General features: G+C 37.0%; 1 protein-coding gene across 1 annotated transcript in view; it reads left to right on the forward strand.

Moving 5' to 3' along the window:
• The window catches only part of ADCY2 (adenylate cyclase 2), a 211,637-nt gene that overhangs the window by 48,014 nt on the left and 141,926 nt on the right, over positions 1 to 21,697 (forward strand). The window contains exon 3 of the mRNA XM_027644049.1: positions 18,061 to 18,222. Within this exon, the coding sequence (XP_027499850.1) occupies positions 18,061 to 18,222 (162 nt within the window). The remainder of the gene's footprint in view (positions 1 to 18,060; positions 18,223 to 21,697) is intronic.

Below are 21,697 nucleotides of genomic sequence, written 5' to 3' on the forward strand. Positions count from 1 at the left end.
AATATGGGAGAAAGATAACTGGACTATATTGTGAAAAGCTTTGTTGATAAAACTACACTCGAGCTAATGCGTGCTGTGATTTCTCATTCATTTTAGACGTATAACTTAATTTTCTCCCATCTGATAATATTTTAACTTAAAAGTTTTGACATCTGTTCCTCTATGTGTTTGAATTCTGAAGATCTGAGGGGTCGTGCCTTTCCTAGCTGCAATTTCCCTGTATTTATGATTTTACCAGGTTGCTTTTTTTAGCTATTGCCCAGCTACTGAAATTAGTTAAATAGGATACTAAAATATTCAAAGTCAATAAAATAAAAAACCCTAAAAGTTTAGAAATTTGACTTCCTGAATCCAAATCAGTTCCTAACTTTTCAAACTTAATTCAGCTCTCATACTATTGTATATCAAAATTAACTCTCCTGTTACCAATTAGTATAACCAGCTAAGTGAGAACAGGAGTCAGCTTGTACTTTTTCCCTCCCCAACAAGATTTACTGTTTCATTTTTTGTGTAAAAGTAAATCATGGACTAAAAAGCGTTATTATTTAATGAAGAGTGGCAACTATAGTATGTAAAATGTCTGACTGTTATTTTAAGATAACTCAAGCTTGTAAAACAGCTTGACTATAAAGTTTCAAAGGGCGTGACAGATTTGGCTTTTCATGCATGAGGATGGAAAGGGACTTTGAACTCTTGGATTCTCAGCGTTTCCTAACCCTAGTCAGTCCCATCTGGATTAAATTGTGTCTTTTTTTCTCCCATTATCTAGTATGGAAACATCTGTCAGAGTGTGACAGCAACAGAAGAATAGTACCTTTTTTCCCCCTTTCTGTGTGATGTGAGAAGAGTCAAGTTGCTGTACTCTTTTTTAATGTTTGATAAAGATACATTGACTCTGGAGGGCATAGTTTTTGACAAACAAACTCAAACTTTCATGTTGGCAGCGCTTAAGAGGAAAGAAATTACTGAGAAAGAAGTACACTGTTTCTATAATTTTACGTGATAACAAAGGAAAGCTAATGTATTCCAGTAATATTGTCAGGAGTGAAAAGAACCAGTAAATTTAATTCTTTAGGCCATGAATCTCCAGGATGCAATCTCAGGGAAAATCCATGCACACATCTATAGTATTATCACTGGACACTGTACTGCTAGGCTTTGATGCCAGGAACTGGGAGGAGTTTCCCACTTGAAGAATTTGTATGTTGGGGTATAAAAGAGAACATAGTGTCTCATATGAAGATGTAAATGAAAATCCCTGATCTGGAAAAGAAGCATTTGCATAGCTTCTATATACACCAAAAATGTCTTGAGAATAAAAATTATAATATCTGTGGTAAAAAAAGGAAATTGTAATAGGGATAATGATAATTCCACCTAAAAATAGGTGAGGGGGATACATAAATTATCTTTTTATTCAAGTTCTGTACAGTGATGATAAATGTTGCCTGTCTTGTAAATGTAGTAAGCTGTCTCTCTTTTCAGATAAGCAATGATTGTGAAAGGGGCCACAGAAAGCCCCACTTTTTACAGTGGTCTGTTTTTAAGTTTTATTCCTGTCATCTTTAATTCATACTTCTTTCCATTTTTAGCTAAAGCTTTCACTAAACTATTCCTTTATGAAAAAGCTACTTGCAGAGGTGGACTGGGCACAGAATGAGATTTGTCCATTAGTGCTTCAAAGTGTAGAAAATTGCATCTCCGAGCTATGGAGTTCTCCTGTCATATTGGTGAAATAATTACAGTGTCTGTAAGATGTGTATAATTAGATGTTGTAATGGGAGTTCAGCAGTACTGTTATGAATGTTTAAAAGTATGAGTATGGGAACACTGAAGTCTTGTGATACCTGATATTTTCTCCATTTCCCTTTCTTGGTAAGGACTGACATAGCTCTTTCAGTTACTGTTAGGCTGTAGTGGCATACACTGTCTTATTTCAAGGACAATGGTATTTATCTAATCTGTCTGTACCTCCTTGAAGCTTACTGATTGCTAAATCATGTTCCTGACTTAGTTATGTTGCACCTTAAAATAGTAACATCTGTAAAATTGGGAGATACTTCACTATCAATGGATTTGAACATCCAGTGTGTTAAAATTAATTGTTCTCAGTCACCTCCATGGCATTTTGGTGCAGCTATGTTACTTTCACTGACATCCTTAGCATGAAAAAAACCAGATGTGAATAATGATTCTTGATGCAAGAGAATAGATTAAATAAACTGAATTATCTTCATAGGTATTCCAAGCTTGCTGGAAGACTCTTGGAGGTAAAGTCATTGCTCACGTGTTTCTGAAGTTGTCAGTGTGTGCTTCTCATCAGAAGATATCTCCTCCATACAAACTCCAGCTGACCCAGTTTTAAAGCTTTTTTCCTAGCTTGACACTTTTTTTACGTTCTCTGGACTTGTGCTGAGCACTGTGAGAGTATCTTATTTTTACCAAAAGGATTACCACATTGGCAGGGATAGTATTTGCCAATAACCTACCAATCACCCCTAACTCAATTCAGGTTTAAATAACTGTAAAATAATTAATTTGTTTACAAAATGGGAAAACAGAAAGCTGTCCAGTTGCAAATGTTTTTGAGATGGGATGCAACAAGTAAAGGAAGATCACACTTAGGTTGAGTTATCCTTAGATCAACCCCAAAGCTTCTCTCATTTCGTCTAGTTGTTTGCAGCATCCATCTAATTGGGCATCATGTTCTTATGCACAAGAAACCTGTTCTTACGCAAACTCTAAATTTTTATTCATGGAACAGAAATTTGATCTGGATGTCTGTGTTTTCTTTACACACAATCAGGCCTATGGTTCTGTTTAGATTCACATAATTCTTTTCTCCTTTCTTGTCTGGATAAAGCTGTTCGTACCTGATGGCAGAGAGAGTTTTTAAGTCTCCTCTCACTGGACTGTTCAAAGACCCAGTGCTGTGTTAAATTATTAGCATACAAATTGCCAGCTTAATGTGAGGTGAAACACTCTCCTTCACTGGTCGTGGCAGTGTTCACGCTCCTTGTACAGTCTTTTCAGTCTTCAAATCTTACATTGTATGTTACAGCTGTAGCTTGTCAATCTTGCTGTATCCAGTCATTTGAGTGGAATTAATACCCTTGGCTTACTGTTGTATATTAGACACAGTGATCATCAGTCCCTTTGCTGACTTTTAATGTACCACTGCAATAGTGACAGATAGTTGGCATGATAATGGGTAGAAGAAAAAATATATCCTGTTGCTCCAAAGTAGTCCCACTCTTTTTGTTTTTCATCTGAGGAAAGCACAGCAAAACAGAGGAAACATTTCCCTCTGATCTAAATGAAGCTTTCTTCATTCTGGGTGTTCTAAGATTCCTCTCTACTTCTGACCAGGCAGCTGAGAATCCATTCAGAGAGAAGGAATGAGGCAGCTTAGTAAGAATGTATGTTGGTATAGATTTATTGGTGGTGGTAGCGTATTAATCCTATGGATAGGCTGCTTGGGAAAGAAATACAGGATGCAGGACTGATGTTTAGTTTAAACTTTAATTTATTTATTGGTCTTATTTAAATGCTCAGGGCTTAGAAATGAAAGAGATGTGAAGTCCTGCAGCTTCTGAAATGCATGGCATGGGGTTTGGTTGGGGTTTTCCCTCATTTATTTTGTTAGCACTAAGTCAAGTCAGCACTGACTTGGATTTGATATAGAGCACTTACTTGGAGCTGGCCCATCTCCTCAGGAATATATTGAGAATATCATCTTATGACTGTATTCTTCTACATGGCATACATGGTTTCCATTGATTTCTATAGTATGATCCACAAACATTTATTAGGAGGTAGTGTTCAGCCATATCTGTTAATGTGGATAATGTGTTTCCATCTACTTCTGTGCCTGTGAACAATCAGACAGTAAAAAAAAAGAGGGATCACTGATGTATTGTTGCAATAACTGTAAGGAGGACATTTGTATTTCACACTTTCGTTGGAGTATCTCTGTCATTGCATTCCCAACAGTATCTGCAAATTCTTGCCTTTATTTTCCTGCTATTTTTTTTCATGGGCAAAGTTGTGTGGTTCCATAAACTGTGTCATAATTTAAGCAGAATGTGACCATTTCTTTTTAAACATTTTGTGACTCCTGTAATTTTGGCAGTTTTTTTCTTCCAGTTGTATCTGCTGTTGTTAGGAACTTGACTGGATTTAGGGGTCTGGCTTCAATAGTGATTTGGGATTGGGTATGTCAATAAAGAGGTTTAAAAGTATTCCTCTCATTTTAGGGGAATTGCCTTGTTCTGTTCACTTGAGAAATTGAATACCAATTTTGATAATACAAGTGCTATTTCCTACTGTAAGAAAAAAACTGAAGAACAGTTTAGGTTTTTATGTTATATTTCTCTGTTTATTGTCTCTTTTAATTAACTCATCACTCTGTAAAGCACACATGGTTTTGTGTAGACAACAATAAATTATTTCGAGATTTGTGCTCATTATATGAAGTAATTTGACCATTATCTATCTTTGAAACTAGTCAGGAGGTTGGACTGTATGACCTCCAGAGGTCCCTTCCAACCTAAAATTATTAAGTGAAGAAATGTGACAAATATTTTGTTGTTCAATTCAGATAAATTTTCTGGTTGTGTGTGTGTTATACACTACTTAGGCACATTTTACTGCAAAAAGGTGCTATACTGATTACTTTGGAAGTTGTGTCATTCTTTCTGGGATTTTGAGTATGCTGTTTTTTTCCTTTGGGGACCCAGACTTCCATAAAAATTGTTCCACTGAAAACTCTTGAGGAGAAAAAGCTTTACAGTGTGAAAGGTGTGAAATGGCAGGTGTGAAACAACAGTCCTTTCAACAAGCAATGGTGGAACCTTCTTCCAAATAGTATGTAAATTACTTGTTGACTAATTTTAATATTTGAAACACAGCGGAACATGAAATCCCATGCTTGTTAAAATAGATTGGGATAACTTTTCCTCTATATTCATCCTACTGGGATTAATTTAGTCTACCACATTTAACTAATCCTACAGCTACATAATGAATCTCTTTGTAATTAGAAGATAGCTACAATTAAGAGCTGCAGATGAAATCACATCACTGGTCCATGAATATTTGGACCTACCTTGTTCATCAAATCAATGGACTCTGTATTTAAAATCAGGATTATAAAGATTATTAAGATCACCTAGCCTAAGGATATGCTCTATTGCTGGTCTCTATTGAAAAATGACTTTAAATTTTACATAATATTGTTTTAAATACAGATATTACATTAAAATATTATCAATCTATATTTACTTATATACTGAAATGACCAGTATTATATTTTTCATTTCCATAACAAAGAGTGTGTGTGCATATATGTATGTCTGAAATTCATCTGAGAATTTCTCAAAGACATCATTATCATTTTTTATTGATTTCCACATTGCTATATTCACAATTTCAAAAGAAATCCACACAAATCTTTGGAGAGCTGTCGCTGATAATGTCGGAACGGCCAAAGCGACACGAAAAAAGGTTCCAACAAAGTTTATTCCAAGAAAAAAGCAGGGACAGCGGGGCTGCTGCGCAGCCCCTTAAGTACAGTTTTTGAACACACGTAATGCACACGGATAGGACAGTTCAAACTTTCACACCAGAATTCTTACAGCTAATAGGTGCATTTTCTAAACTCTACTTTCTCACAACAACTTTGCTCTTTCTCAAAACAGCCCAGTTCTTTCCCACAACAGTCCCGAGCACCTGCTCTTATTTTTCTCTCATGTTGATGTTTTTCCCAACTACTCTCATTCAAAACAGGTCCTTGTTCTCATGAGACAGTGTTCCTGTTTTCATGAGACAGTGTTCTCTGTTTCCACGGGACAGCTTCTTCAGGATGCATCAGTATGTTGTCAGGATCAGGGCCTTCATTTTCAGTCCTCTCTTTTCAGGGCATCTCAGGGGTATACTTTGATCTGGTCAATATCTGTTGCTTCGTCAGTATGTGCCAAGGTGCTAACAGACCCGCTGTCGACCCCGACAGAGAGCAAATCCCAGCTGCATTGTGACAACAGGGTTTGGATTTAAAAGGAAAAGAAGCTAATTGTGAAAAACCTGGGCTCAGAAGAGCATTTGACCTTGAACAGTACACAGGCAGGCAATGAGAGAAGTTTGGGATGACTGTGATAATGGTGAATCTGCTTGTCTGTCAGGTTAAATTCGTTTGAATATAATTTCTGTGTAACCACTCTCCAGTTTAATCTTTCTCCTTTCAGTCTTTATGTAAAACAGGTTAAACCTCTGACAGATCTCAAGTGAAGGCCTATCTATGCTATCAAAACAGGTTGAATTCCTATGAATAACCATGAAATTGTTTTACCCACTTTTTTTTTTCTTGAATTTCATTAGAAATTAAATCCCTGTAAGAGAATTAACTTTGATCTATATCCATGAATCTAGTAGGGATTAGCGCTCCCAAAAAAGACAGTTTGACAAATGGGGAAGTAGGAAATAAATGTATGAATACCCTCTCCCTCTTTTTGTTTTGCTTGGGAGAGTGTTATGAGTAAAACATGTAATTTTTACATGGCCAAACTGGAGAAGAAATGATGATAATGATGATTTTTGTTGTCCTTATCGTTACTGGCTTTGATGCACATGTCCATTCCTACATAATTGTTCAACCTTTGCATTCCACACCTGTGCCTTTTACCCTACCAGAAGGTTTGTCTGGAGTGAAAGGATAAAGGAAACCTGGACTGCCCTTTCACAACAGCACTATGTCCTTCCTAAGGAAGCAACATCCAGGCTGCTAGCACTGTTGGTCCCCAGTGTTCATGTAAAAGTTGTTGTCTTAGTGGCTACCAAAATCTGACTACTCTTTGAATTAGAAATCACTTTGTGGTTTTCCAAAGTTGAGGGGAAAACATGTTGACTGAAAGATGTTGGGACAAGTTCATACGCACAGAGATTTATCAGCAAGGTTTGTAGCTGATGGCATGCATTGACTCTAGTGGAAAGAAACAGAAGCAAAGTAAGAAAGAGATAGAAAAGGGAAAAAACAAACTTTCCCCAGGGGCAGCTGGGAGGAGAAGCATCAGAGGCACTCCAGATAAGCATCCTTTCCTGTGTGTCTCCTCTAGTCCAGTAAGTGGTTCTCCCTGTGGTTCTTATCCCACAGTGACTGTATGCTTCTCTTCAGGACCTGTTTAGACTCCCAGATGGTCATTCCTGCATGGGATGCTGTTAGTGCTGACTGGAACATGCTAATGTCAGCAGCTGCAAAGCTCTGGGCATTCTTATTATCGGGTCCGCTAATGTAAATCAAAACCCACAGCTGAAGAGAGGGAAAAGGGGGAAAAAAAAAGAGATGATACCCATGTCAGTGACAATCCTTTTCCATGGGAACCCACTACAGCAACACTGTTTGGGCTGGCACGTGCAGACCCATGGGCATAACAGCCAACATTGCAAATAGGAAGCTCTGAGCAATATGAAAGGCTGAGGTCCTAAAGGCACTGTGCAAGAACGAGTGTGATAATTTCACCTTGTATTAAAGTTTTTGGGAATGTATTAGCAGATGTTTTGAAAAACTTTGGGAAAGGCTGGTGTCACAGGGGTATAGCACAGATTTTTGACTGAGTGCTACAAAATCTGTTTTGACCTCATGACAATTAAATACTGTGAATTTTTCTTGGTTTTTTTCCCCTTCACAGGTTAGATAATTTTAACATGACATTGTCCACTTTTTTGATGTCATGCACTTCCAGGCATGTTGTTTGTATGAGTAATAAAATTTTCCAAGGAGATGTTATGTCCTATTTCGGCAGGTCTCCTAAAGAAGAAATCTGTTTTCTTCCTTTCTATTAACATCATGCTATTAGCACTCTGTACACAGTCACAGTATTTGAGGACAGTTATTAAGGGGCTCCTTTCCTTGGTGTAGTGGGTTTGTAACCCTCCCTGGGAGGGAAACAGAACTAGGATAGGTCACCTGATGTATATTTTACCAATAAGGTATTCCATACCATGTTGCATCAGCTCAGATATAAAGAGACAAGAAGGAAACAACTCCTTCCTTCTCTTCCAGGACAGTTACGTGGGATAGGCAGCTGTTCTTCAGAGGAGGAAAACACCTCTCGTGGGGAGGTAGTCTTTATTGTCAGTCTTCCCTGTATGTAGTACTTATAGTTCTCTTTTTCTTCTCTGTGTAAATTTAAAACTGCCTTTCTCAGCGGCCTTGGTTTTGCAAGTTTTTTTTTATTTCCCCCCTTCCCTCTTCCTTTTCCCTTTGGGGGGGTTGGGCAGAGTCTCGGTGGACACAGGGCATCCAGCCAAGGTAAACGATAACAATGTCTTACTTTTCTTCTCTGTTTTGTCCAAAAATATATGCTTACAATAAGCCATAATTTGCAAAAAAAAAAAAATGTATTCAGAGTATTGGGGTTTTTTAAGTGGAGTCATATCAGTGTACCATGTCTTTCCTTTGTTGCAGTTTCTTACTTGAGCTGCTATATGAGACTGTTGATCTGTGCAAAGGAAATCCAATTTTCCTCTGTTCAGGCTCTTCAGAAGTCTAAATTTTTCTACCAGATGTACCCCAACCATGACCCTTTATCACTGTCTGGTTATTCCCTTTGTTCTGACACCAGCCACAGCAAATGTCAGCTCACTGAGGGTGTTGCCCTTTGCTGAAACTTGAGTTTCTCAAGGAATGGAACGCTTCTGATCACTAGAGGAAATGACTACTCAGTGTTACCACCATCTGTATACTCCTACTTTACTTCCTTCTTCAGTTTCAAGCACCGCTCTTGATGGGTTCTCTGACAATCATGAACACAGAAGATTCCAGGGCTTCTCGGTGTATTGTTGAGGCTCCTCTGATGGCTGCAGTGTTCCTGTAGGTCAGTATGTCAGAGGCATAGGTTTCTCAGGGCTTAGACTTCCTCAGAGTTTTGGGTGGTACTGGACCTGGTCTGTGATCATGCCCTGGGCTACATTTGGAAGAACTGTAGTCTTCCTAATGGTTGAGGGACTACCCCACTGCTTAGCCCTGGTGACACTAAATCTGGAGTGCAGGGTCCAGTCCTAGGCTCCCCAGTACAAGAGAAATACACATTTAATGAATTGAGTCCAGTGAAGAGCCACAAAGATGACTCAGGGACTGGAACATCTTTCATTTGAAGACAGGGTGAGAGAGCTAGGGCTTTTCAGCCTAGAGAAGAGAATGCTGAGGGGGTGTGGGTGTTACCAACATGAGGTTTTTTCCTTTGGATTTTTTTTTAAGATAGGGAGAAAAGAATCGCATGAACTATTCAAGAAATATGCCCACCATGGATTCATACAATGTCATCATGACACTTGATCCTCCATTCTTTTCCTAAGTATTGCTGTCCTTTTATTTGCCTTTTGAACCACTGCTATCATTCATTTTTTCAAAGAGCTAGTCACAGTGAGTCTTGTATTTTTTTCAGAGGATGTAGCAATTAATGTGAAGACTGCTTTTGGAAGTTAAAGTTGTTTTCTCCATACCTGCTATTTTGCATTTATCATGTTGGATTTCATCTGCTATTTTAAGGCCCAGTCACACCAGTGTGAGTCACTTCTGCAACTTTTCCCATGTTTTGTTGTTTTTGAATACGTTGAACAATATTAAAATCACATCAGTCATTGCCACATCACTGTTCCTCTCCTTTTTACAAAACACTTAGGAAGACATAGCATAAATTCTCTGAATCCAATAACACAGTCCTTCCAGTACAAAAGCCGACCATTTATTTGCTGTTTTTACTTCCTATTTTTACCTTCTTTACCTTCCTATCTTTACCAATTTTACTGCAGTTCTCTGGAACTGACCTGGTGTTTAGGAAGTACAGAAAATCAACATACATAATCCAGAACTCTTGTAAGATGCTTGAGCATGGTTTATTGGACCTGCTGTTTAAAAATGTCTCAACATTACTATCTGTGTCTTTATATACTTGTGAGCTAATATTTTGGAACATGAAACTGTACTGCAATTATTCTCTAGCACGGTGAACATATATCATTTAGCTTTTCCCTTAATAGAGAACAGACATTTGATGGTTCTGCTTTTCTTTTGTTGGATTTAAAAGTTTTACATTCTCTTATAATAGTTGATGAAATTCAGTGTTAGACTTACTTCATGCCAAACACGTGTAAAAAGCTCCTTTGATCTCCTGAAAATGTAATGTATTCTCCCTGAAATGTGGTGTATTTGTCTTCTGTCCTTACTAGCTTATTTGATTTCTGATTTATATTAATTGCTGTCATTGCTAGTATTTTCTGTGTATATGTGAGCATGCTTATTTTAACATGGATTTTCACATCCTATCTAACCAGATTAGGTTTTTATGTATCTTTTGGTTTTCGCAGTTTTGTGTTTCTTCATAGAAACTTTGAAAATCTTTTCAATGTGTGTTCTTCTTAAACTCCTTTTAAATTTGTGCATGGTACCTTGAGTATTGTAAAATAACCTCCTTAGCAGTCCAAGTGAAATTACAGTTTATTGCTCTGGTCTTCAGTCTGTCTACATATACTGTATAGCCATTTGGATCTCTTTTGATTTTCCACTTTTAAAATGTGTTAATTTAATTACAGTTTAGAATTGTGTAGTATTGTTCTGAATAAGGTGCAGTGTGGTCTTAGGCAGAGTTTGGCTTTACTTCTATGGTGGCATGAAAAGACAAGACTTTGGTTTTAATAATGTGCTATCATGCCTTTTTCACTGTCCTTAGATTAAAAAAAGCCCCAAAATTATTAAGGTAACATTAAAGAGGGTCTCAACTGTCCCTTTTAGAGAAAATGCCAGCTGTGATAATCAGGCTGCAATTGTAGGTTTCTGATCCTAATATTTATGGGGAAAACACAGGAGGGAAAAATAACAAGGATGAACAATGTATTCACTATCTCTGATGCTTTTCACTTGTCTCATCACTGAAAATACTGAAGATATAGCATATTGTCATCTGATCCAGTTAGAGTCTCAAATCATTGCAAAGAGATGCCATTGTTGGGCTATATAGTGCTTCATGTTGTCTTTCTGCTTGCAGGGACTTATCAGCATTGAAACAGCAAATCTGTCTTCTTGACTGCTTTGACTATAGTGCAGTTGGAACAAGGGTGATAAGATACAGCAGAAAGAAGAGAATTAAGTGAGAAAGATAGTAAAAACAGGCATACAGTGTGAACTAAATTCCTTCTTAGTGAGTTTGGGAATAATCTCAAATCTGCTAGAGATGATGGTTGCTCAGTTTCCTCTTACTGTAACAGGAAGGGCCAAAAATTATTATGGATTGTTGAGTCTCCACTAATGTTCCTTGGGTCGCTCCTTCCAGATCCCGTACCCCTCTTACTGATCCAATCCAGTGAAAGAAAAGATCCCGTGACATAGAGAACAATCAGATTATATCTTATTTCGAATATGAATTTTCCTTCCTTTTCAGAAGTCTTTTATTGTCACATTAATATGTTACTTTAGGAGCATATTTGAAGGTCTCTTATTGCACAGTTATTTAAAAATATCTGGTTTAGTGCAATCAACTTGCTTTTATTGTCCCATTTTGCTAATGGTTGTGGTTAATTTTTTGGCAGAGGTTGGGATGACTGTTAGTTTCCTGATGACATTTAAACCTAGACCTGTGCACAATAGAAAGGGATTATTAGTTTGAGAGTTCTGTATGATCAAGAACAAGGCATGATTTACAGGGTTGTTTACTATCTCTATGACAATTATTGGAAAACAAACCTTATGTTTGGTAAAAATATTTGAAGTTATAATTTATTGTGGAAATTTATAGAGTAAATTCCAAACAAAATCTTCGTTGTTGATTTTATTCTTGAGGTTTATGGCATACCAGGGATTTGAGAAACATTGGGTGAATTTATCTTCTTCTATATTTTATCCTGTTGTTGCTCAAAGTTTAACTTTCTTCTCACAATTCCCTTCCAACTAGTAAATGGTTCTACAATACTTTCTATTCATAGTATCCTTGGACTTTCAGTTCTTTTTCTGAATTCCCTTGCTTTATTTTAAAGTCAGGGAGGATACTGTATCAGAACTGCTTTATCTCTTTCTTTGAAGCACTTCTGAGTTTTAGCTCAAGAACACAAGGAACTTCCTGCAGGGTAAGACCATAGTCCGTCTAGCCCAGTATGCTGTCTCCAAGAAGTGCTAGAGAAGATGCTATTAAAAGACAGCACACAAGCTTGATCCCTTTTTGTGCTCAGTTTCCTTCATACCTTGCCCAGCCTCCACAGGTGTGTTAGCAAAATCGAAGGGTACATTTCCCTGCCTTGTCTTTTTATTATTGGTTTATGGACAAGGTGTCCATGAATTTGTTTAATCTCTTTTTTGATCCTTATGGTATATTATGATCTCCCGTGGCAGGTGTCCTCTAGGTAAAGGTGTACTTCCTTTTCACCTTTTTTCAACCAATCTTCTGCTAGTTTCATTTGAGTGTTTGGTTTTTTTGGTGTTTCAGGGTTTGTTGAACAATATTTCCATCTTCATCTTATCCAATGCTTTCATAATTTAAGCCTTTTTATAGATGACTCAGAAAAGAAGCTGATTTTAGTACTCAGTGAATTTTTTTGTTTTATCTGGGTAACTTGTTTTGTTCTCTGAACATTGCCTGGCTTTTAGAAGTTTGAGTCAGAAGTTTTGAGGGGATGGAATTCAGAAGTAGAATGGCAAAGACCTTTACATATTTACAACCTTTACCAACACAAAGCTTTAACATAGAGTTATTGTACTAAACTACAAACATGGTATTTGTAACTATTTTTTAAGATTAGTAGGTCCTGCCAATTTTGTTACAAAACCTAACTATTTATTTAGAAAAGCTAGAGTGTCTTCTATGAAATTAGGTATACAGATGACATTTGAAATCAGTGGATGTAATCTAAGTACCTTTCCAAGGGAAAATTCTTTAATTACCTGATGAACTTTTACTCCCTTTACACTGTAAGGGGGAAGCTGATCTTGAAAAACCTCTGGAAGTGATTCTGTAGTGGGCTGGCTGACTTAGTATGAATTTTTGTAGTCTAACATTTTAATTATGGGAACAGGGTCTTTTCTGGTTTCACAGTGAAAAGGTAGCCCTGTTGAAGTTGTCCCAAAGAGCTACAGTTATTTTATTAGCTGTAGCCTCATTACTGCTGGCTGTGATCAAAGCAGTGTTTTCCCCTAACTCATACTGAAATGGAGCATTCAGATTTGCATGCCAGCTTCAGTGCCAAAGTGTTGTACTCCTCAAGGGGAAATTCTGGTCAGAGTAACATTAAATTGAGTGAATTTTACACATGCCAAGCCAGTTTCAATTAACCATCTTAACACAGTTTTAAAAAAGGCTGTCTAGATGGGAAATTGTGAGTTGTTGGAATATAATTTGTACAAAAGGAATGATTAGTATCTTTTTGTACAGTTGTTCTCAGTGTCAAAAGCAACATCCCCTCTGATACCCTATGTGCTAGGAAAGACAATTTTAATGTGTAAAATATGTTAAAATTTCTACTTCAGATACCCTTCAGAGTTGAGACAACACCAGTCAGAGGCGAAACTGGTGACAACAGGGGGATGTGGTTTCTGAGAACAGGTTGCATCCGTGGGCTCCAAAACCAGCATAGATTCATGACTTGGGTCCACTGCAGTTTGTGCTGTCACAGTCCAAACTAGTGATGTTTCCAACAGCAGTGTCTATGAACCACCAAGTACTATCGATTTCATACCAGTTCTGCTAGGTCACAGTCAACACTGTAGGTCAGAGGCTGCAGTAGCAAATATACATGTGGAGATGCTGGGACAAAACTGCCAACATGACAAATACTCAGAATGAGTTTGATTTAAAGAAGGATCTTCTTCTCTATCTTGTGCAACTGGTGTCTTTCCATTTTGCATGATGCATGAAGATGCTTACTTATAGTTCTGTGTTGTATTCTATGACAAGAATGAGGTTTTTTGAGGGTTCATGATCATCGTTGATACCCCACACCATGGTGTCATTATACCATTTGGTGCCCAACTCTCCTTAGTGGCATGACTACCTCAATCTATATGAGGACTTTTACTGCCCTTCTGAAAGCAGCTGCGCAAAATCTGGAGAAAAATAGTCTGTTACATACCCATCTACACAGCTACACTATGGCCACTATGGTAGTTGCATCATCCTTTAAATTGCTGTGGAAAAGAACTGCTTACATAGTAGATGAAAATGTGGCCCTACTGAAGTATGGGAAAGAAATATGGAGAGCAGCAAACACACTCAGGGTTTGCTAAGCTCTGACAGTCAAGAGTGATGGACCAGAGTCCTGGATACCCCTCAATCAAAGCAGGAAAGCCACATACTTCTCTGTAAGATGTTACACCAGTGTTAACTAAAAAGGAATGGTATGTGCTATGATGCATACCATGAATGCCCCCATCTCCAAGGTATGGATAACATAAACTCATAGATAAAGTCTCTGAAAATCAAATTCCTAAAGCAATGTAAATTGAGATTAGGGCAAAAAGTGTGTTTCAACTAGGCAGTCATAGTGATGACTCACATTAGAGATTGCTTCCAACACAGTTTCAAAACAGCAACAGGCTTTGTGATTATGGCACACTTTGGTGGAACAGACTCCTTTTAATATGTCAAAAATTGTGCACTGTAAATTAATGCTGTGTTTACTGATGGGTACACACACCAAGTGCAGGCATCCAGTGATGAGCATTAGCATTAGTAAGTCTTACAATGAGATACTGGGGTCCTTCGAAGCTTGTCATCACTGCTTTTTCATGTTACTATCACCAATATTCTGCCAATTCATACAAAAGGATAATGAAAAGGGCCTTTCATGAAATAGATCAATGGTCAAGGCCACTGACCATTCTGCAGGCTCTGACTCAGTCCAGAAAGCTTGTCTCTTCTTTTTACCTGCTCATAAGCCTTTGAATATTGACTTCTACGATCTCAAACTGAAATACACTGACATTTTGAAGTATGTTGAAAGGTCCCACATCTTACATACCATGCATATCTACTATCAAGATAAAGTGTAGAAGCATCTTATTTCAGGCTACGAGGGGGAAATATTCTTAAGCCATGGTGAAATAAAAAAGCAACTTCTGTGATAAATGGAGCTTTCAACTTCTTGAGTCATTAGACCACTACTGGAAATAGGAGAAAAACAGTGTAACCAAGAATCAAAGCTATTGGCAGGAGCTGTTTGCTATGTGTTTTGGATGAGAGTTTCTGTCTTAGCAGGACTATAGATAGCTCTTCTGCTTTGTAACAGCATTCTGATACCCAAATTTCAAGAACTGATGGGTCAATTTTTGTCAAATGTTCATTAACACAGTTCCAGTGGAACCCAGCCTGTTCGATGTTCAGAAGTGGAGAACTTGAAATGTAGTGTCAAGGGAATTGAACCTTGTAAAAGCACTCTCTGTTTGTAGTTGTGGAATGTTGAAATTATCCATTTATTTTGACCAAGGAAAATAGTGGGGTAATTTAAAGAATGGATAGTTGGTTACAGATATACAACAAATTTTAAGCTGATACAACTGATATAATTGGAAGCATTACAAAATGCCGATTTTTTTTTTTTCCGTGCTTAGTAGCCTGTTTTATATCAAAATTGAAAAAAACAACAGTGTCATATTCTATCTTATATCTTATAATGAGTTTTAATAAGTACCTCACAAATGGAGTGGATCATTTTGTCTGGCTATAAAATCAGATATCAAAAAATATGCCAGTTTTATTTTTTGGAGACAAGACTGTTAGAGAAGGAAATTTTTTTATGTTTTAATAATAAAATTTTCACAAATACTTGAATGCCATTTTCCCTGTAGTCAATGAGAAAGCTAAACTTGAAATAATAAAACTTTGTTTTCATGAAAAATCCCTAGGAATGTGAGCATTTGAAATCCTTCTTCCAGGACTAGGGTCCAGGATGATTCTTCCTCAAATCATTTTTTAATCATAGAATCATAGAATGATTTATGTTGGAAGAAAACTTGAAGTCCGCTTCCAACCCCCCCCTCAATGAGCAGGGACGTCTTCCACTAGACCAGGTTGCTCAGGGCCCCATCCAGCCTGGTCTTTAACTGGAAACATGTCTTAGGTAGCTGGTCTTACATGCTGATAAGGTATTTTGGCTCTGGTATCCATTCTTCTTATGGCTGTTTTAGAAGACTTTTCACATCCCTTGTTGCTGCCTAATTCATTATTTGGGTTTTCCTCTATACCGATACCTGTTATTGTGATTGCTTTAACATGATTTGTTCTCAGGAAAATCACATTGGCTGTTAACCTGTATTTTTCTTAACTTTCAGTAATCTTGATTATTAATTGTTTTATTATTTTTTCTGGTACTGCTGTAGGAGTTAAAGCTAAGCTGACAAGTTTTAGCCCTTTTCCCAGCCTTTCAAAGGCATGTGTTTTGTTTCCTTTTCTAGCCTCTATAGCTTTCTATATCTTTCCCAAGTTTTAAGACTACTGGTTAATTCTCTCAGTATCACAGTTGATTTTTCTCGAGCCAGGACAATTTTAAAACATCATACTTGCTTAACCCTTCTCTTACTTAGACCAAATTTTTATACCCTTTGCTGTTGGTTTTACTAACATCTGATCACTTAAAACTTTTAGGAAGAACTGAAACCAAACAGATATCAAACACTTTTGTTTCCTTTTGCTATCAGCTGGCAGATTGAAACAGTAGAGAAGCAAAGCTATTGCTTTGCCTTTTTTATTACTGTATTTTCTTATTATCCCTCATTTCCCTCATAGTTTTGTTTCATTTCAAGGCATTGAACTGTTTAACTCAAGCATGTGGGATAGGCAGCATTGAAAAGAGCATGAGAGATCTGGAAGGAGCTGGATTAATCTTAAAGGAGGAATGGGAGAAAGCTGAGTAGAGAACAGAAGTGGACTTCCTTCTCCATCCAGCTCTGTCTCCATGATGGAAAATAATGCCTCCATTGTCCTGTAGGTACACATACCTTAGGGTTCAGGTTTGATTATATAATCAGCACATGCAGATGTGAAGAAAACAAACTGACACTAAGGGAAGCAAGCAGCAAATTATTATTGCTCATGCCTGCTTGGGAGCTTTCTGAGTTACATACTATGTGTGTACAACTGCTAGATGGTGAATAGACTTGCAACTCAACTAAAACTGATGGAAAACCTTACTTAGAGATATAATTATACACAAGCTGGCACATTTTCAGAATTACCTACTCATGTGTACAAAACCTGTGTCCCAAATGTAGTTACATTTTTTCAAGTGTGTGGTGGAGTTTGGAACATATGCATACCATCAAATATATATTTTCTATGTATAGTGAAGGAATCCCTTTTGCTGTTACAGGTTGGGCTGTGCATTTGGAGAGTTTGTTCCATAATGTTAGTTTGGACACTATTATTCTTTAAAAGAAGCTAACCGGAAATTTTGCATATGGGCTATGATTTTCTAAAAATGTTTTTCATGACTAAATAAATGTATTTCCTTAAAATGTAGTATTTTGATGGAATTTGACATAGGCCATGTAGATACACATGAAATACAATCTTGTTAAGCCAAAATGCTTTGCTGAACCTGGGCTTTTTTTTTTTCTTTTTGCATTATGTCACATATTGTGAATTTTCATTGCATCAGAATGTACGAAATCTCTCTGTATTAAAATCAAGGCTCTATGGAGGGGTTTGGCGGATTGTTTTGTAATGTAGTTCACAATCAGAATCCACCAGTCCTAAAAAAACTACTTTTTAATGGTAAACAGGTTGTTAATAAAAATAAAATTTGAAAAGATAAATTTGAAAAGTTTGGAGTATTGTGTAGGTCTGAAACCATAATATGGTATTTTGCAACTGCACTTCTTAAATCTAGTTTATTGTAAATTTTCCAACACTTTTAAAAATGAATTCTTCCTAAATTGATTTTCTGGAGTGGTTAGGAATAACTTTACTGTAAAAAAATGTTGTGTAACTTTATACTGAAGAGACTTCAAAATTAAATGCTATTTTTTTAATGTTATTACAAAGTAAATTTGACATGCTTCTTTTTTTGTCTTGCTGTCTTGCACAGGTATCATTTTTCTTGTTCATTATTTTTGTGGTGTATACCATGCTGCCCTTCAACATGAGAGACGCTATAGTTGCCAGCGTCTTGACCTCTGCATCTCATACGATTGTGCTGAGCGTCTGTCTATCAGGTACAGCTGTTGTAAAGGAACACTTGGTTTGGCAGGTAGGTGCTTTGTGGAATTAATGATTAATTGCGTGCTGAATAGCCTGGTAAATGAGCCTGGAGTGCCTTAGTGGGTGCTCGGGAGTATAAATTTATTTCTGTCTTCATTTCTGAATTGCTAATTTAGAGGTAATTCACTTGCTAAAATGAGGGTGTCAGTAATGTTATGTCTTGCTGGATTGCACACTTAAGTGGTAGAACCTACAACCTCGTAGCTCTCACCAATGTAAAAACTTACTTGCTTGAAAAACTATGTGATGGAGCTGTATTGTGGTAGATGCGTTACCCCTCTGATTTGTAAACCACTTTGTTCCTGTCCTCATCTTATTAAAACATAGCTTGCAAGACCAAGGATTTTATCCAGGCATCAAAGTGTTATCTTTGATTCAAAAAAAGAACATTGTTCCTTTGAATACCCTGAGGTCTACTGGGTTAAAGATCTGCTGTGAAGACATTGCCCTCTCCAAGTCTGCTGTAGATCTTCTCCTTTTGTAATTCTCAGCCATTAATAGGAATTTTACAGCCTCGTCCTGTTTGTGCCCAGTGATTGACTCTAGACTCCATGACATTTAGGGAATCCATATGTGTTTGCAGTTGGGTTTGGGATTGTAACTCAAATCTGATAATCTGCTATGTGACATAGTGCAGATTAATAATACGTGAAAGTCCAAATATTAGGAGTTGTTTTTCCTTGCTCTTTTGCAGAAAGTCTTTTAAATGGTGAAATGTTGCAGTTTTAGTTGTAGTATTGTGACAATCCCAGCTGTCATTGATAGAAATCTATTTTTAAGGAAACATTTAGATTTCATTTTGAAAAACAAATACTTGGGTTTAGCTTTTTGATATAGTTATGCAATCTTAGGGAAACAATTATTTTAACTTTTGCATAAAAATGCTACTAAAACCTTAAAGTAAACACATTTTTATAAGCATATTATTAGAACAAGAAAGACAGGCATGATACTGTTTATTGTGAATAGCATTAAGAATGAAGCAAATAGTAGTTTCTACTTATCTTTTAAGTTACTTGAGACTTACTTTGGAAAATATTGTGCCGTAAAGGATATCTTCGAAATTGCAGTGATTTTACAGAAGTCCTGCCTTGTAAATTGTTCAGGAAAATACATTTTATTTCCAGACACGGCTGCAGATCTGTGTTCTATGGAATACTGAAATTGAAATCTGGTAAACAAAATATGATCTAAGATGTAATTCTCTGTAGAAATTTTAAATTATGAGAAAAGTAGGTTTGCTCTTCTCTTGCTGATTTGGATTAGTTTTGGTTTTTTGTGGAGGTTGCAAAGTTGCGCTGTATGTTAAGCAAGATCTGCAGTTAATATAGTATTTTAATAATTCAGTAATACAGTTATTGATATTTGTAGTGGAGTAAATCAGGGAGAATGTTATTCTTTGTTTTATGTCAACCTGTGGCTTTTATTCTGGGCATGGATATACTGCTAAATCATTAATGTTTGTCATTCCTTCTCTAAAACTATTTTGGGTTAAACTTGCTGTTTGCAAAAATTATTTACTTTTCTTGCCTATCTTTCTAAACTATTCACATTTGATGTACCTAAAACAGCACTTTCAGAAGATGTTGTATCTTAAGACACCTCATGTCTACAGAATCAAAAGAAATAAATTATGGTCTGTGATGTACAATTAGTGTCTTTCATCTCTTCTGTAACTTCTGGTTTCATTCAGAAAGAGTGAAAGTCTTTCAGCGATCTGTTAAGAGTATTTAATTTCCAGGTTGTTCTCAATTTTGTATTCTGTCTTTGTAAAATGTGTTAGATGTTACCAATAGCTTGGCAGTTACTGGAAGTACTAAGTGCACTACATTCTTTCGACTGTGTGGAAGGGATTAAATGACACTATCTCATTTCATTTCATTTGCCCTCTGTACACTTTTAGATTACTTTTGTTTATACTTTGGAGTGTAAGCAAAAATTGTTTGTTTTGTGTTCTTTGCTTTTGAAAAGTGAGACCACAAATAAGAGCTTAGATTAGACATATAGATTACATTAAAAGAGAGAAATAATATTTGTCAATGGTATACCTCAATTTGATATAACATATATACCTCATATATATAGCAAGTATCCTTCTGTAAAGAGTACCTGTATCTCCTTTATAATTGTTGTCTATGTGTTGCAAGACTTTGATTATATCTTCTCTGAGCTTTCTCTTCTCGTCTGAACAAACGTTCTTTCAGCCTTGTTTTCTTATATCAGGTCCTCTGCTGGACCATCTTCAATTTTTCACCATTTTTTAGTTACTCTGATTAGCAACTCATAGCATTTTGAAAGTTAATCATAGCTTCAGCCTATCAGTAGAGAAAAATCGATGTTCAGAAGCATTGAGATTTGGCAGAGCCCATCTTACTGGTTTTGTCATTCCTTTTGTTGTCCTCTGTAAGATTTTACGTCCAAAAAGTGGCTTCACTAAAGCTGGAAAGTTTAGAATGCTCTTGATTACCCAGTGTTGGTTTCAGTTAGAGATACTGAGATAAAAGCCTCCTGCTGGGATAAAGAATCCTTCAACAAACTCTCTTATTGGTTACATGAACTAGTCTGTTTGACCTATGCATGTCTTTTGGGAAGAGGGAATCCACCTTGATTTTAAAAATTGGCAGTGATGGAGATGCGCATCCAGAAGCCTTCATGTTTTTTCCATGGTTGTTGACTGTCCATGTTGAAATTTCGTTCATCGTTCCTAGTAGGAATTTGTCTAGTCTTGGCATCCAGCTTCTGGATCTCATTTTTTTGGCCAGTAGGCTGACAGACCCAATAGTATCCAATTTCTGTTTCTCCCATGAGAGTACTTCTAGACTATCATGAATTTGCCTCATAACCTTTTTGTCAGTAAAATAAATGACTTGCCTGCTTTTGCACTAGCTAAACCTTTCATCACTTTCATAGTTTTTTTTTTGTGTCCTCACTTGTGCTTCATCATCATCTTTCTTGCAACGTAGGCATTAGCCTTAGAGGAGCACGCCAGGAGCAGCTGCAGCACTGCCAAATGCTAATAGAGGGCCGGATCTACAAAGGGGTTAGTGTGCTGTGTGCTCAGCACAGAGACACAGACTCTACAGTAAAATACCCAGTTAGTCTCCCTGTGCAGTTCTGTGGGGAATTTAATGCACAGCTGTGGAATCTATGACAGGAAGGGGGAAAAAGAGTCCTGTGTTCCAGCTTTGGTTTATGAAAAAATAACAGTGTATGTGGGTTTTGGGTTTTTTTTTCTGTTGAAATTTTAATCCTAACCTTTACAAGGCACACGGTCTTGAATCTGGGACTCTGCCCCCTCTTTCCAGGTGAGGATCCTACTGCCAAACAGGGGATGTTGTTCTGTGTGCTTCAGGACTGCTGTAAGCGAACATAAGTCAAATTATGGTGTTAAGGCATTTGGCTCAGAAGACTTTCACAACTTTAACATCTCTTTCGGTTATTCCTGGAATGAAAAGTATTTAACT

Source organism: Corapipo altera, unplaced genomic scaffold (genome assembly GCF_003945725.1).
Source record: "Corapipo altera isolate COAL_440 unplaced genomic scaffold, ASM394572v1 24b, whole genome shotgun sequence".
NCBI lineage: Eukaryota > Metazoa > Chordata > Aves > Passeriformes > Pipridae > Corapipo > Corapipo altera.